The sequence below is a fragment of the Delphinus delphis genome, chromosome 8 (assembly GCF_949987515.2).
Source record: "Delphinus delphis chromosome 8, mDelDel1.2, whole genome shotgun sequence".
NCBI classification, from domain to species: Eukaryota; Metazoa; Chordata; class Mammalia; order Artiodactyla; family Delphinidae; genus Delphinus; species Delphinus delphis.
Window position 1 is genome coordinate 99,921,969 of NC_082690.1, and position 12,848 is coordinate 99,934,816.

General features: G+C 40.6%; 1 protein-coding gene across 1 annotated transcript; it reads left to right on the forward strand.

Moving 5' to 3' along the window:
* The first annotated feature begins 6,192 nt into the window (after positions 1-6,192).
* LOC132429224 (high affinity immunoglobulin epsilon receptor subunit beta-like) lies at positions 6,193-12,525 on the forward strand. The gene is made up of 7 exons (XM_060017437.1): positions 6,193-6,254; positions 7,631-7,754; positions 8,291-8,425; positions 10,228-10,284; positions 10,811-10,966; positions 11,327-11,425; positions 12,301-12,525. The coding sequence occupies exons 1-7, from the start codon at positions 6,193-6,195 to the stop codon at positions 12,397-12,399; spliced, it is 732 nt and encodes a 243-aa protein (XP_059873420.1). The 3' UTR covers positions 12,400-12,525.
* Positions 12,526-12,848: the final 323 nt, after the last annotated feature.

Below are 12,848 nucleotides of genomic sequence, written 5' to 3' on the forward strand. Positions count from 1 at the left end.
TGCTGATACTACTCATGCGAGTTTGTGTCCTCACATTTTTTTTTTTTTTTTTTTTTTTTGCGGTACGCAGGCCTCTCACTGTTGTGGCCTCTCCCATTGTGGAGCACAGGCTCCGGACGCGCAGGCTCAGCGGCCATGGCTCACGGGCCCAGCCGCTCCGCGGCATGTGGGATCTTCCCGGACCGGGGCACGAACCCGTGTCCCCTGCATCGGCAGGCGGACTCTCAACCACTGCGCCACCAGGGAAGCCAATTTTTAAAATGATTATTTTATAGGTTGCAATGTGCTTCCACTTATCTTTTCTTCATTGAGTCTTACCAAAGTCCTTCTGTCAAGCCCAGGTTTTATCTTGGGTAGGCTGGGGACAGGAAAGCAGTATAGTGTGGTTTAGAATAGTTGGAATCCTGAAATCAATATTTTGACATTGCTTAGGGAGGGGATATTTTAGAAATATCTCAGAAAGAAAAAAAAATACATTACTCATAATTTTATTGTGACAAAAATGTAAGAGCTAAAAAACAATAGAGGAAAAAATAAAATCAGAGAATGCTAAAGGGAGCAACTGGAACACTTAAGGGGTCACTGAGAGAGACAGAGAATGATGCCTTGATATTTAAAAAATATAACATTTTTTATTGCTCTTTGAATGTTCCTGGTGAACCTTTCTCCAAAGAGAATCCTCTGAAAAATCTCTATGAAGACCTATTGTCTCTGATGAATTAGCAGTTTGAGAAGACCTTGGAGTTTACAATCTGTAATTTGTGTACTGAGTCCAGGCATTTTCCTCCAAGTTTACCAGTAAGCTGGGGACATGGGAGAAGTGATTGATTGATCCATGTTTGGTTATCACTCATTCATTAACTCATTCAATAAATATAGTGTTCCTACCATGTGCTTTGTCACTGTGCTAAAAATTCGGAAATAAAATTATAAGTTGTAGAATTATTTTGTTCCTATTTTCATTGAACGATAATGCATTTAGTCAAGTGTTTAAAATAAAACCCCAACCAAATAAGGGGTTATGTAAATGGCAACAATTTGATACTGATTAAAGAAGAATCTGAGTCATTAATTTAGGCATTTGCCTCAGAATGACTTGTCTCAACCATATCTGATTCAGCGGATATTTAGATGAGACTTTGGACTTAGTCCTGAAACAAATTAAGGCTATTGGGATGGATGGGTATATTCTGAATGCAAGAAGAACATGGAAGAGGCAAATTCTGGATGCCTGCCATCTCCCTAATAAGATGTTCACAAAAATTAAACAAAAGTTTATGAGGAACTTATCCAAAAAGAAAACATGGGAATTTTTTTCCAATTGTTTCTTTTTAAAATTAAATTAAGAAATAAATTTATTTTTTAAAAGTTTTAAATATTTTATAAAATTTTTAAAGGTTACTTACAGTTATTACAAAATATTGGCTGTATTTCCCATGCTGTACAATACATTCTTGAGCCTGTCTTATACCCAGCAGTTTGTACCTTCCACTCTCCCCCCACTGCATTGCCCCCCTCCCCATACTGGTAACCACTAGTTTGTTGTCTACATCTGTGTCTGCTTCTTTTTTGTTTTATTCACTAATTTGTTGTAGTTTTTAGATTCCACATATAAGTGGTATCATACAGTATTTGTCTGACTTATTTCACTGCCATGGGAACATTTTTTAAAACAAAGCACATGGCTCTCTAGTTTGAAAATGGTGACTGGTCATCCGGTAAAATTAATGCATAAGATTTACAGTAAATCTTAACATTAGGTATGTCTTACCTCTATGGATTAAAAGGCATTATAAAAGTTTTCAGAGAGAAAATGCATGGCACATACAAATATCTGGAATTAAAAATTAGGGTGAAATTCTCAAAATGAAATCTAGATGCTGGAAGAAAATGGAGTGAATGATTCTGGGTAAAAAACATTTTCTGGTTCAAACTCTATATGTCTTTAGAATTCAATTAAGTCTAAGGGTATTAAAGAAAGGAAATGTTCAGGCCAACAAAGACTCAAAAATACCACCCAGGGCTCCTCTGGTGGCGCAGTGGTTGAGAGTCTGCCTGCCGATGCAGGGGACACGGATTTGTGCCCCGGTCCGGGAAGATCCCACATGCCGCGGAGCGGCTAGGCCCGTGAGCCATGGCCGCTGACCCTGTGCGTCCGGAGCCTGTGCTCCGCAACGGGAGAGGCCACAACAGTCAGAGGCCCGCGTACCACAAAAAAAAAAAAAACCACCCAGATACTGTTTCTCAGCATGTGACCAGGGAATATATTCTATCAACATGCAATAGCATACTAAGAAAGAGTAAAAGGTGATATGGAACAGGACCCTGTGGGGCTTCTGAGCACAAAAGCCTTTCTGTGTCCCCCATTTCTTTGATTAGGAAATAGACTTCATTCAGCCTCCAAGACCTTCCCTGAGTTCCAGCTGGGCAGTTGTTAATTAGAAGGGAGGGGATGCAGGACAAGGGAGGAGCAGTCAAGAGAAACAACAGTGCAGCCTTGGGGCAGGGTCCTGATTCCCCTCAAGGGACACACACACACACACACACACACACACACACACACACACACACACGACAATATCTTTGAGCTGTTTTGCAGATACCGAAACCCGCACTAGGTGGTAGAGGTTAACAGTGTGCTGCCCACTAGCAGCTCGGAGACCCCAGATGGGTTGGAACCAGAAGGTTGATGATGCTGACTCCCGCTTACCTCCCCACCATCCAATCAGAAGAATGTCCACAGGCTGATCACACCCTCTTTGAACCATTACAATGGAACTCCTCACTACCCCCCTCCAGGTTGGAACACACAGTTTTGAGAGCCTTAGCCTGCTGTTGCCTCCTCTGCCTGGCAAAGCAATAAAGCTGTTCTTTGCTACTTCACCCAAAACTCTGTCTCCGAGATTTAATTCCGTGTCAGGGTACAGAGGCTGGATTTGGCTTCAAAGGTGGGGTCAGGAAATAGGAAATCCAGTATAGAACAGGGCAATGGGAAGTCCTAGGATCATTCCTGAGTGGCATGTTCACTGGCAACCAGTCCAGATTGAAGCACGAGGTGACACAGGGGACTCCAGGAAAAGAAACATGTGATACATCACTCTCCAGGGCTAGCAAAATGAGGATGGACAGGCACTTTATGCAACATGTGTAAGGTATTAGAAGATGAAATTATGTTTAGAAAATAAGCCAATAAAGAATAGGAAGTCACTAAAAGTTGTGAAATAATACTGAAAATAGTAAAAATGAATTTGAGCAAACATTCAGATATAATTATGTGAGAAGGATAGGTAGAAAGGAAGAATGGGTTTAAGAAAGCTAACATGCTAATGATTCGTAATAAAGAACAGAACAGTTGATGTCCACACCTTGTCTGTGATGCTAGAGGTCTCATCATTTTCCTCTCTGAGCAGATGTTCTTCGTCACAAGTGGACAAACACAGTTCACACCTATAATTTTCCTTGTTGAAAAGTGTCATTTTGGAGAATAGAAGGAGTGTGAGCTAATAAAGAATTAACATGGGCTGGACCTTGGCAGTTAAGTGGCCTAGAGGCTGAGACAGCAGTTCAACTCCAATTTTAGAAAGAGATCAAAAAGATTTTAAGCCCTTGGATAGTCTACATGAATATTTCCGAAGTCATATAAATGAAGAGACAGAGGTTTTCTCTTCAAGTCTGAACTCAGCTCTAAGCCTTTCAGAAACACTCATCTTGTTTCATAAACAATATTTTCTCATTTCCTTCATTTTAATAACCACGTTTCCCATGGAACATTGGGAGCTTGTATCAGTCTCAGCCTCTCTCACCTGTGAACCATATTTATTGAAGGCATACTTGGCTCTGGGATGTAGAAATGAGAGAGAGAGAGATAGAGAGAGAGAGAGAGAGAGAGAGAGAGAGAGACTGGAATTCCTTTGGGAGTATCAGAAAATACCTCGAAGACATAGCAACTTTCAATTTGCAACATGTAAATTCGTGCACGTTTAAGTGAATTGAGCATTCAGTTTGAGAAAACAATTGTTCACATGGGATCTCAAAGCAAATTTCTTTTGAGTTTGGGGAAGTAAACCCAGTGTATATCTGAGAGAAGAAACTTTGCTTGTGAAAGAGGAAGCCAGATGATGACTGGGTGAAAAGCATGGACAGATGTGCTGTCAACAAGAGGAAATATAAGCTGTGGGAGGGAAGTGTTAGTGCCATTATCTCTTCCTTTCAGTCAGAGGCATGGTTAAACCTCATCTTGATAATATTGCCCCCACCAAAAAAAAAAAAAGACATTTTGTCGTAGGCTTCAATGTTTAGTATCGTGAAAGATGAAAGAGTATGTCTATAAGGACCAAAAGTGAGGGCACAGAGATGATAAGCATCTCAGAAGGGGGTAAGAAGAAGATGCTGGTGAAAACTGAGATATGAAACAAGTTGAAGATCACGAGATACATCTCAGTTACAGATTTGCATGCTGCAAGTTTCTGTTGAAAATTCTCACAAAATAGCATTGTGTCCAAACACCAAAGACCATCCTCAATGTCCCCTGTCTACAACTCAAGTTTAATTTCTAATTATTCTCTGCAAACATAATGAACTATTATAGACTACTCCCAGAAAACACCACAAACAGGCATTTTTTCAGGCCCTGTTTTAGCAGATGTGGTGTTAATTCCACTGAGGGAGAGGCAAATGAACGAAAACTCCTGAGGTTACCATCTGAAGTCTTGGCTGAAATGTGAACTTTCTCTGGGAATCTCTTACTTGACTTCTACATACCCTCTAAGAGGTAGAACTGTACATCCTCCTGTGTGTTCCAGCAGCCTCTGACATGCTGGTAATACATTATTTATCTTTGTTCTACTCTGCCAGATGGTGAGCCAGACAAAGGCGGGGACCATGGTGTTCACCTCTGCAGGCTCAGAGATAAGAGCAGTGCCTGACATGCAGCATTAAGTCCCTTTTGGAGGAATGTGTAAGTGAATGAGTTTCATTAACTCCAACAACATACCGGTCAGGTCCACCGATTCTAGAAGACACAGTGGGAGGACGGCATGTGGGTTAATACATTTTTGTTATGAAAGGTGTGCTAATGTATCTTTTAGTGTCCCCTGTTCACACAAACATCTTACGTTTCTTGGAGAAAGAGAAGAAATTTGTATCACAAACCAGAGAGACAGTACAGATGCACAGAGGTAAACTTTGTAGTATCTTTATAGTTTAATGAAGAGCCATTCCAGATTATGTCTATAATCAAACTGAAACAAAAGAGTCCCAACTCTGTGAATCTCACCTGTATATTCATTTTGCTATGGTCTAGCTAGATATGCTATTAAAATAAGCACGTCAGTTTAGCTCCGACCCTAATTTAGGCATACTGCTTAGGCCAAGGCTGCTTAGATCTACTCATAGAATTTGTTATGAAGTTCATGCTCCTCAGTGTTTCCATAGGCCCATCCTTGCCATCACAAAAACCAAGGCAGCCGAGAGTCAACCTAACCTTTTAGTAGACAACGGAGTCTTCAGTGTGAAAACTTCTTAGCTTTCACACTATCAGGAATGGTTCCCAGGCCTTAGAACTCTGCCTGTCCAGTTTCTGAGACCATCTGCTACAAACAGCCATATATAAGCACTGTCCAAAAGACAGGAAGAAAGAGAAAGACAATAAATATTGAAGTCAAGGACAAATCCAGAGATTCAGAGACTAAGACACACTGATACTTGCAAACTGTGCTTCAGCCTTAGATTACGTGTGAAGCCAAGTCTTCCAAGGACAATTGGAGAACTTCTGGCATAGGAATGGCTGAAGCAGGTCACAAGCAGAGAAAGCACCAGGAGAGAAGCCAATCTCTTTATGTCCTGCGGTTCTCTCTCACCTTCTCGGTCCCCACTAAACCGACTCATTTTTAGGTTCTGTAAATCCTGCTGGTTTCAGGCAGAATTATCTCCCAGGAGTCTCAAATTTCCCCATTTCACTCTCATCCCTATTCAGTAGCCCACTCAATTCTGCTCTTCCTTATAACAAGAAAAGCCCTATTGATCTTAACCAGGAAAATTATCTTTCTGACCAATGTCTTAAGCATGAAGATAGTTATCAGTGTCATGAGTCAACCCATCTTAACTGACCATCCGGAGACTCTGTGAGAGGGACCCCACCAAGGCTCATTGTAACACTGCTCTTCACAACCGTATAGCTCAGTTAATGAAAAAATGGACACAGAAATTGGGAGAAGAACAGATCTTGCTCTCCCAAACCCACAAGAGCCCACCAGGTAGGTACAGGTTATTATTTTCTTCTATTTCCAGTCATTTAGTGAACCAGAGATAGTCACAGTGCTGGGGAGATGCCAGATCATGAACATAGGCATGGACCCATCAGGTTTAACTAAAATACAGGGTATAAAGAAGTTATTTGCTATACTTTTTCACTAGTTCTCTCTGGTTGATGGGGAAGAAGGTTTTTACTTAGCTTTTAAATTGGGAACAACTTAAGTTTTCTAACAAAAGAGGTGCATATTCTGGGTATGGGGTAGGGGAGTTTGTGTTGGTTTGGCCAATTTTCTGTACGACGTTATGGGAAAAAATCGAATGAACTTTTTGGCCAACCCATACTATCAGTAGAGATCTCTTGCCTATGTGTCTGATGTGTGTTAAGGGACAGAAGGTTTTCGAAATGACCTCGGGCTTCTTTCTGGTTAGTCTTTGTGACTCTCAAGCTGTGGGATCCTGCCCCACTGTTTAGAGGGGAACTGTTCCCAGAGTGAAAGCTGGTGGAGACGTGCATAGTCTAGTTTTCCTTCGAACACCAAAAATTAACACATGTTAAGACTTTCCTCTTAAAGGTTTTAGGAGAAACTAAAGACAGAGCTTTGGGAATCAATATTGGATTGAATATCATTGCAAAATATTGAGTAGACTCTGAAGACACAGTATTTCCAGTTAGCTTCCTCTGAGGATGAAAACAGGAATAGAGATCAACAAATCCTTCAAAACCATTCCTTTATGCACATGAAATTGAGTGTGTCATTGACAAAATATTTTCAGATACATTTCTATGTTAAAAAGACTGAGAGATGCATAGGTAAACATGTCTGTTGGATTGTTTTTAGTTGTACGCATCAATACAGATTAATGAGAAAGAACCTGGTAATAATTCTAGATTAAGAATAAGACTTGGGGGCTTCCCTGGTGGCGCAGTGGTTGAGGGTCCGCCTGCCGATGCAGGGGACGTGGGTTCGTGCCCCGGTCCGGGAAGATCCCACATGCCGCGGAGCGGCTGCGCCCGTGAGCCATGGCCGCTGAGCCTGCGCGTCCGGAGCCTGTGCTCCGCAACGGGAGAGACCACAACAGTGAGAGGCCCGCGCACCGCAAAAAAAAAAAAAAAAAAAAAAAAAGAATAAGACTTGGCCTGGGGCTTTTTTGTTTTTGTTTTTTTTCCCTTTTGTTCCATCTAATCATTGATGAGACAGTAATCTTGGCCACTAACTTGGACCCTCTGAGCCTCAGAATTTCTTGTACTTTACAGTGAAGATTTTCATTGCAGGATTGTTTTGAAACATAAACAAGCACAATGCCCCTGTCAGTTGAGAGCTTTGCACAAGGAGTTAGAGAATTTTCTCATGGCTGCATTTCTGTTTAAACTTCATAGTGTGCCTGAAATTGAACTTGCAGTAGTATCTCTCCATGATAAGAACTTACTGGAGAAAGCTGCCCCATCCCCACCACGCCAAACGTGGCTGACTCTTTTGAAGAAGGAGCTGGAATTCCTGGGGGTGAGTGAGCCTCCTCTAATCACAACCAGAGTAAAGACTGGCTCTAAGGAAGTGTATTTGTTGGCATCCACATAGTTTCCCCACTCAGACTCAAGAGGAGTGAAATACCTGGTAGACGAAAACTTGACACTTACCGCACCCTGTTGGGTAAAAAGAAGCATTTCCTCATGAAGACCCGGATAAGAATAGCAAATAGGATCTGTCAACTCTGGTCAGTTGCCAGGTGATTAATATCATCCTGTGAAGGATTTAGAATCTTTATCTTCTCTTAGATGGAAAGAGCCATTATTGATGTCTACCATGAGAATGTAAATAAAGACACAGGAGAAATGTACTGGCTATTCCTGCCTTAAGTCATGCCTACATAAATCCTTCGAGTGGCCAGATGATAGTGGAAAATATTGCATTTGGATACTTTCTCAGGACTGCCTAAGACACCAAAGCAATTTCTTACATTTTGCCTTGATTATAAGGAAATTGATGTAATCTTAGGAAAACGTCTTCTTATTTCACAAAACTTATGCATTTTTCTACAGGTAACACAAATTCTGATTAGTTTGATATGCTTTTATTTTGGAATAATCGTCTGCTCCGTGTTCAATAATTCAGAATTTAAAGAAGAATTTTTTTCATCATTTAAAGCAGGCTACCCATTCTGGGGAACAGTATTTGTGAGTATATGTCTACAATTGTCTCTGAAATAACACTGTACATGGCTTTTCTTTTATTTAGATCAGATCTGACCAATTGTTTATTCTAGTATTTAGAATATATGAATATATTCTAATATGTAGATATGTAAATATACATACATATTTGCAGTTTACGAAGCACTTTGGGTTGAATATGCTAACACACGTTTATCAGATGAGAAACCTGGGATCAATAAAAGTTAAACATATTACCCAAGAGGCATTTAGCTAATAAAAATTGAAACTAAACTTTCAGAACTCAACTTCAGAAAAATCTCCCTAACACTATCCATCAATAAAGTTATCTTAGTGAAGGGAGGGGGAAGAGATTGCTGAGGTGAGGAGAAGAAGACTGACATCTGAGGAACTTCTACTGTGCCCTAGAAACTCTTTTTTTTTTTTTTGCGGTACGTGGGCCTCTCACTGTTGTGGCTTCTCCCGTTGTGGAGCACAAGCTCCGGACGCGCAGGCTCAGAGGCCATGGCTCACGGGCCCAGCCACTCCGCGGCATGTGGGATCTTCCTGGACTGGGGCATGAACCCCTGTCCCCTGCATTGGCAGGCAGACTCTCAACCGCTGCGCCACCAGGGAAGCCCCTTAGAAACTCTTTTAGGTGCTTTCTCAGTGCATCCTTTTTAGTCATTGTACTATTTAGAAACTAGATGTCTGAATGAGCTCACAAAAATATACAGCTTTATTGAAGTATAACTGACATGCCATAAATGGCACATTTTAAGGTGTACAATTTGATAAATTTTGACACATGTATACACACGTGAAAACCTTACCACATCCATATAATGAACATACTCATAACTGCCAAAAGTTTCCTTGTTTCCCTTGGTAACCCTTCCCTTCCTCGACCCCTATCTTCCCATCCTTAGGCAATCACTTGTTTTTTGTCACTATAGATTAGTTTGCATTTCCTAGAGTTTTATATAAATGGAATTATACACCATGTTCTGTCTACTGTCTGGCTTCTTGCACTTGCATAATTATTTTCAATTAATCCATGCTGTTTTTTGGATCAACACTTCATTCACAAGGATATATTATTTTAACCCTAATCACATTGGCTTGGCACTCTGCTAAATACTTAGGTCTCTGGTCACTCGTTCAAGACTCTCCTTGAACCTTTGCCATATTTTATTTGAAACTTCCTTACTGTCTTTTCATTTCAAACAGCTTATTAGATGTCTCTCAACTCATCATACAATCTGAATCTTTGGAATTTTGTTTTAATTTGTGCTATTGGTTGATATCTTCACTAGATCTTTCACCATATGCATTTTCATAATGACTATATGTCTGTACGATACATGGCAGACTCTGGAGACAGACACATGTTTCTGGCCCAAAGGAGTTGACCAACTATAACACACAAGTTGCTCATGAAAGCAAATGATTACCAAAAAATTAGAGTAGTGTTATAATCACGTACCAGGGCTGCTGGAACTTACAATATTTAATAGTAACCCATGGACTGTCAGGGTTGGCATCACCTGGGATCCTGCTAGAAATAAAGAACCTCAGGCCTCATCTAGGACTTACTGAGTAAGAATTTGCATTTTAACAAGACTCTCATATAATTCATATGTACATTTAATTTTGAGAAGCTCTCTATAGGAAATAAAAAATAAAATAATAAAATTTAAAAGTAAAGGAGAGCTTTATAGAATACCCACAACTTTACCTTCTATTTGGAGGACGGGGGTGAAAGGGACACAGAGAAGAACAGAGACTCACTGTGCTCTTTTTTTTTCCTCCTCCCTTTTGAACAGTTTGCTATTTCTGGATTTGTGTCAGTTATGTCTGAAAGGAAACATGCACCATATCTGGTGAGTTTGCATTCTGTCTTTGTCCATCCTTGAGAAGGTAAGAAAAATCTAATGTTGAGAGTCTTGAAAAAGGTACGTCGTCATCTCTTATGAGCAAATGTGGATATGTGATATTTTTCCAATCTACTTTGTATTTAATGTAATCACTAAAAATAAAAGCATTAAAATACCAATTGTATCATTTAAAAACAATAAATGTAACTACTCTGACACTTGTTGAAAAAATAACCTCACACCTTCTCTGTCCTCATACTCTAGTCCTATGATCAAATAAATGACTCGTTTCCAATGAAGGAGTCTATTTGAGGAGAGGCTATGAGTATCCACTGGCTTTTCCTGAATGCAGTCCTAGCAAGAAAGTTATAGGTCCTTATTACACAAGTACATTTTCAAGATTTCCCTTTTTCACCTATATTTTAAGTAAATGCAGAGTTTATTGGATATATCCAGCCCTGAAATGCAGACAGGTTTATCGAATACTGTGGCAGGTGCAGGACCAAGTCTAAATGTTGTTCTTTGTCATCAGATACGAGGAAGTCTGGGAGCGAACACTGTCAGCAGCATAGCTGGAGGAATAGGAATCATCATCCTGATCATCAACCTAAAGAAGAGCTCAGCTTTTATCTACCATTGCCGGGATATTTATGAGAACGACATCTGCTTTGTGGCTTCTGTTTCCGCTGTACGTATTTCTTGTGGGAAGACTAAGATTCTGGGTCTTAATCTCAGTAAGACGCCTTCTCTTCCTTTCCATGAACACAATCCTTTCTTGCAACCTCAATCACATAATGCAGTGTTCTGGAGGCTCATACCCAGAGATGTGCCGGCCTCCTTCCCCTGCCCCCCCAGCTGAATTCTGCAAGGGTGGAGTCATCTGCTTTGAGTAACCATCTCCTGGTTTTCCCACGTGTCATCTTATAGGAACTGGTCTTGAGGGTGGGCGGTCATGAAAACAAGGGTTGCTGTAAGGGAATGTACTTCTGGGACACCTACCTTGTCACTCTACTTGTCTTTCTGGTTGTTGTTGGTTGTTATTCAACAGGAAATTGTGGCAATGATCCTGTTTCTCACCATTCTGGGGTTTTGCAGTGCTGTGTCACTCACCGTCTATGGGATTGGAGAAGTAATTGAAGGAAATAAGGTAGGCGGAGGCCTGAGATTAAATCCTAAACAATAAGATAAAGAATTCGAGCTTTGTTGCTTCAAAGTATGGCCTGGGTTTCCTGCAACATTTCTTCCAGTTTCAGCATTCCATTTCTCCAAGTTTCAGCACTTTGATTTCCAAATCTCAAGTTTTGAATCAAGCTTTCCACTCACAAATCTCACGGTATATTCCTGTGACTGAGAAGTTTAGGAAAATCGGATCTTCATCATTTTAGAAAATGTAGATGCTTTGAAGTTGATGAGCATGAGAGATGAATTTACAGGTAGCAAGTGGTGGAGACACTCAGGTATCTGGGCTCAGTTGCTTTCCCAGAATAGTTCTGTTCTATTTGTTCCCGCTCTCTTTTTTCTTGGCTTTCACCTTCCCACTTGCTCTGAAACCTCAAGCTTGTCTCCTCCCTAATCCGTGACTACCAACTGCATTTCCACTTGTCTTACACATTTTACACCTTTGATGTATGAAAAAGAATTACCAATACCTGATGCACATACATTTACTCAGATCTTCCAGATAAAACATGCTCTCTCCATCTGTCCACTTGCCTGAAGCATTCAAGTCTGGCTGCCTTTTCTGATCACTTTCCTCCAGTGACAGAGGTATAAGACAAGAGATATACCAAAGTTCAGACACAGAATCATCTCAGCAACTTCTCAATGACTGACGATTTCTTCTGAGCCCACTTGGCCAGGCAATCTGGCTTGGTTTGTTAGAGACGGAGGTATTAATTACAGTGTAATGGCAGATGGTGACATTCAGAAAGGCAAAAGGAGATGAGATATGTCTCTTAAGAAAGTCTTCTCGTGGCAGGAAATTCTTGGTGATTGATACTGAATGATTTTTTCCCTCATCAGATTCCAGAAGATCGTCTTTATGAAGAAGTAAACATCTATGCACCAATTTACAGTGAGTTGGAAGATGGAGGGGAGGCAACTTCTCCCACTGATTCGTAAGAATCATGATTCCAGAACATTCTGATTCATAGCAAAGGATCTAGAAAGCCAAGATCTTTGTTTAAGGGACTACTGGCAAACTTTCAATTCTTTCTGTGACCTGCCAACTTTACATTATGACTTATTCTCCAGATGACAAAATTCTATTTTTATTGTTTCCATTCACTTAAATCCCCCTCCATTTGTAAATACGAAAGACTCCTATTTTTCTTGTTTTCTGTGGCTGTTTCACACCCGTCCCTTCTGGGACGTCAACAGAAAACAAGAAAAATAAGCATTTACTCTGTGCCTAGAACTGTGCAAATAGAGAAAACAAGAGGAAGGCTGGTTGAGCGTTGAGTTAAACTGAACAGTTTGGTAATATTTGTCTCTTAGCCCCTTTTAGAGTTTACAAGAGCTGCAGATGTATGTGATAGATGCCCCCCACCCCTACGGGATTATAAGCACCT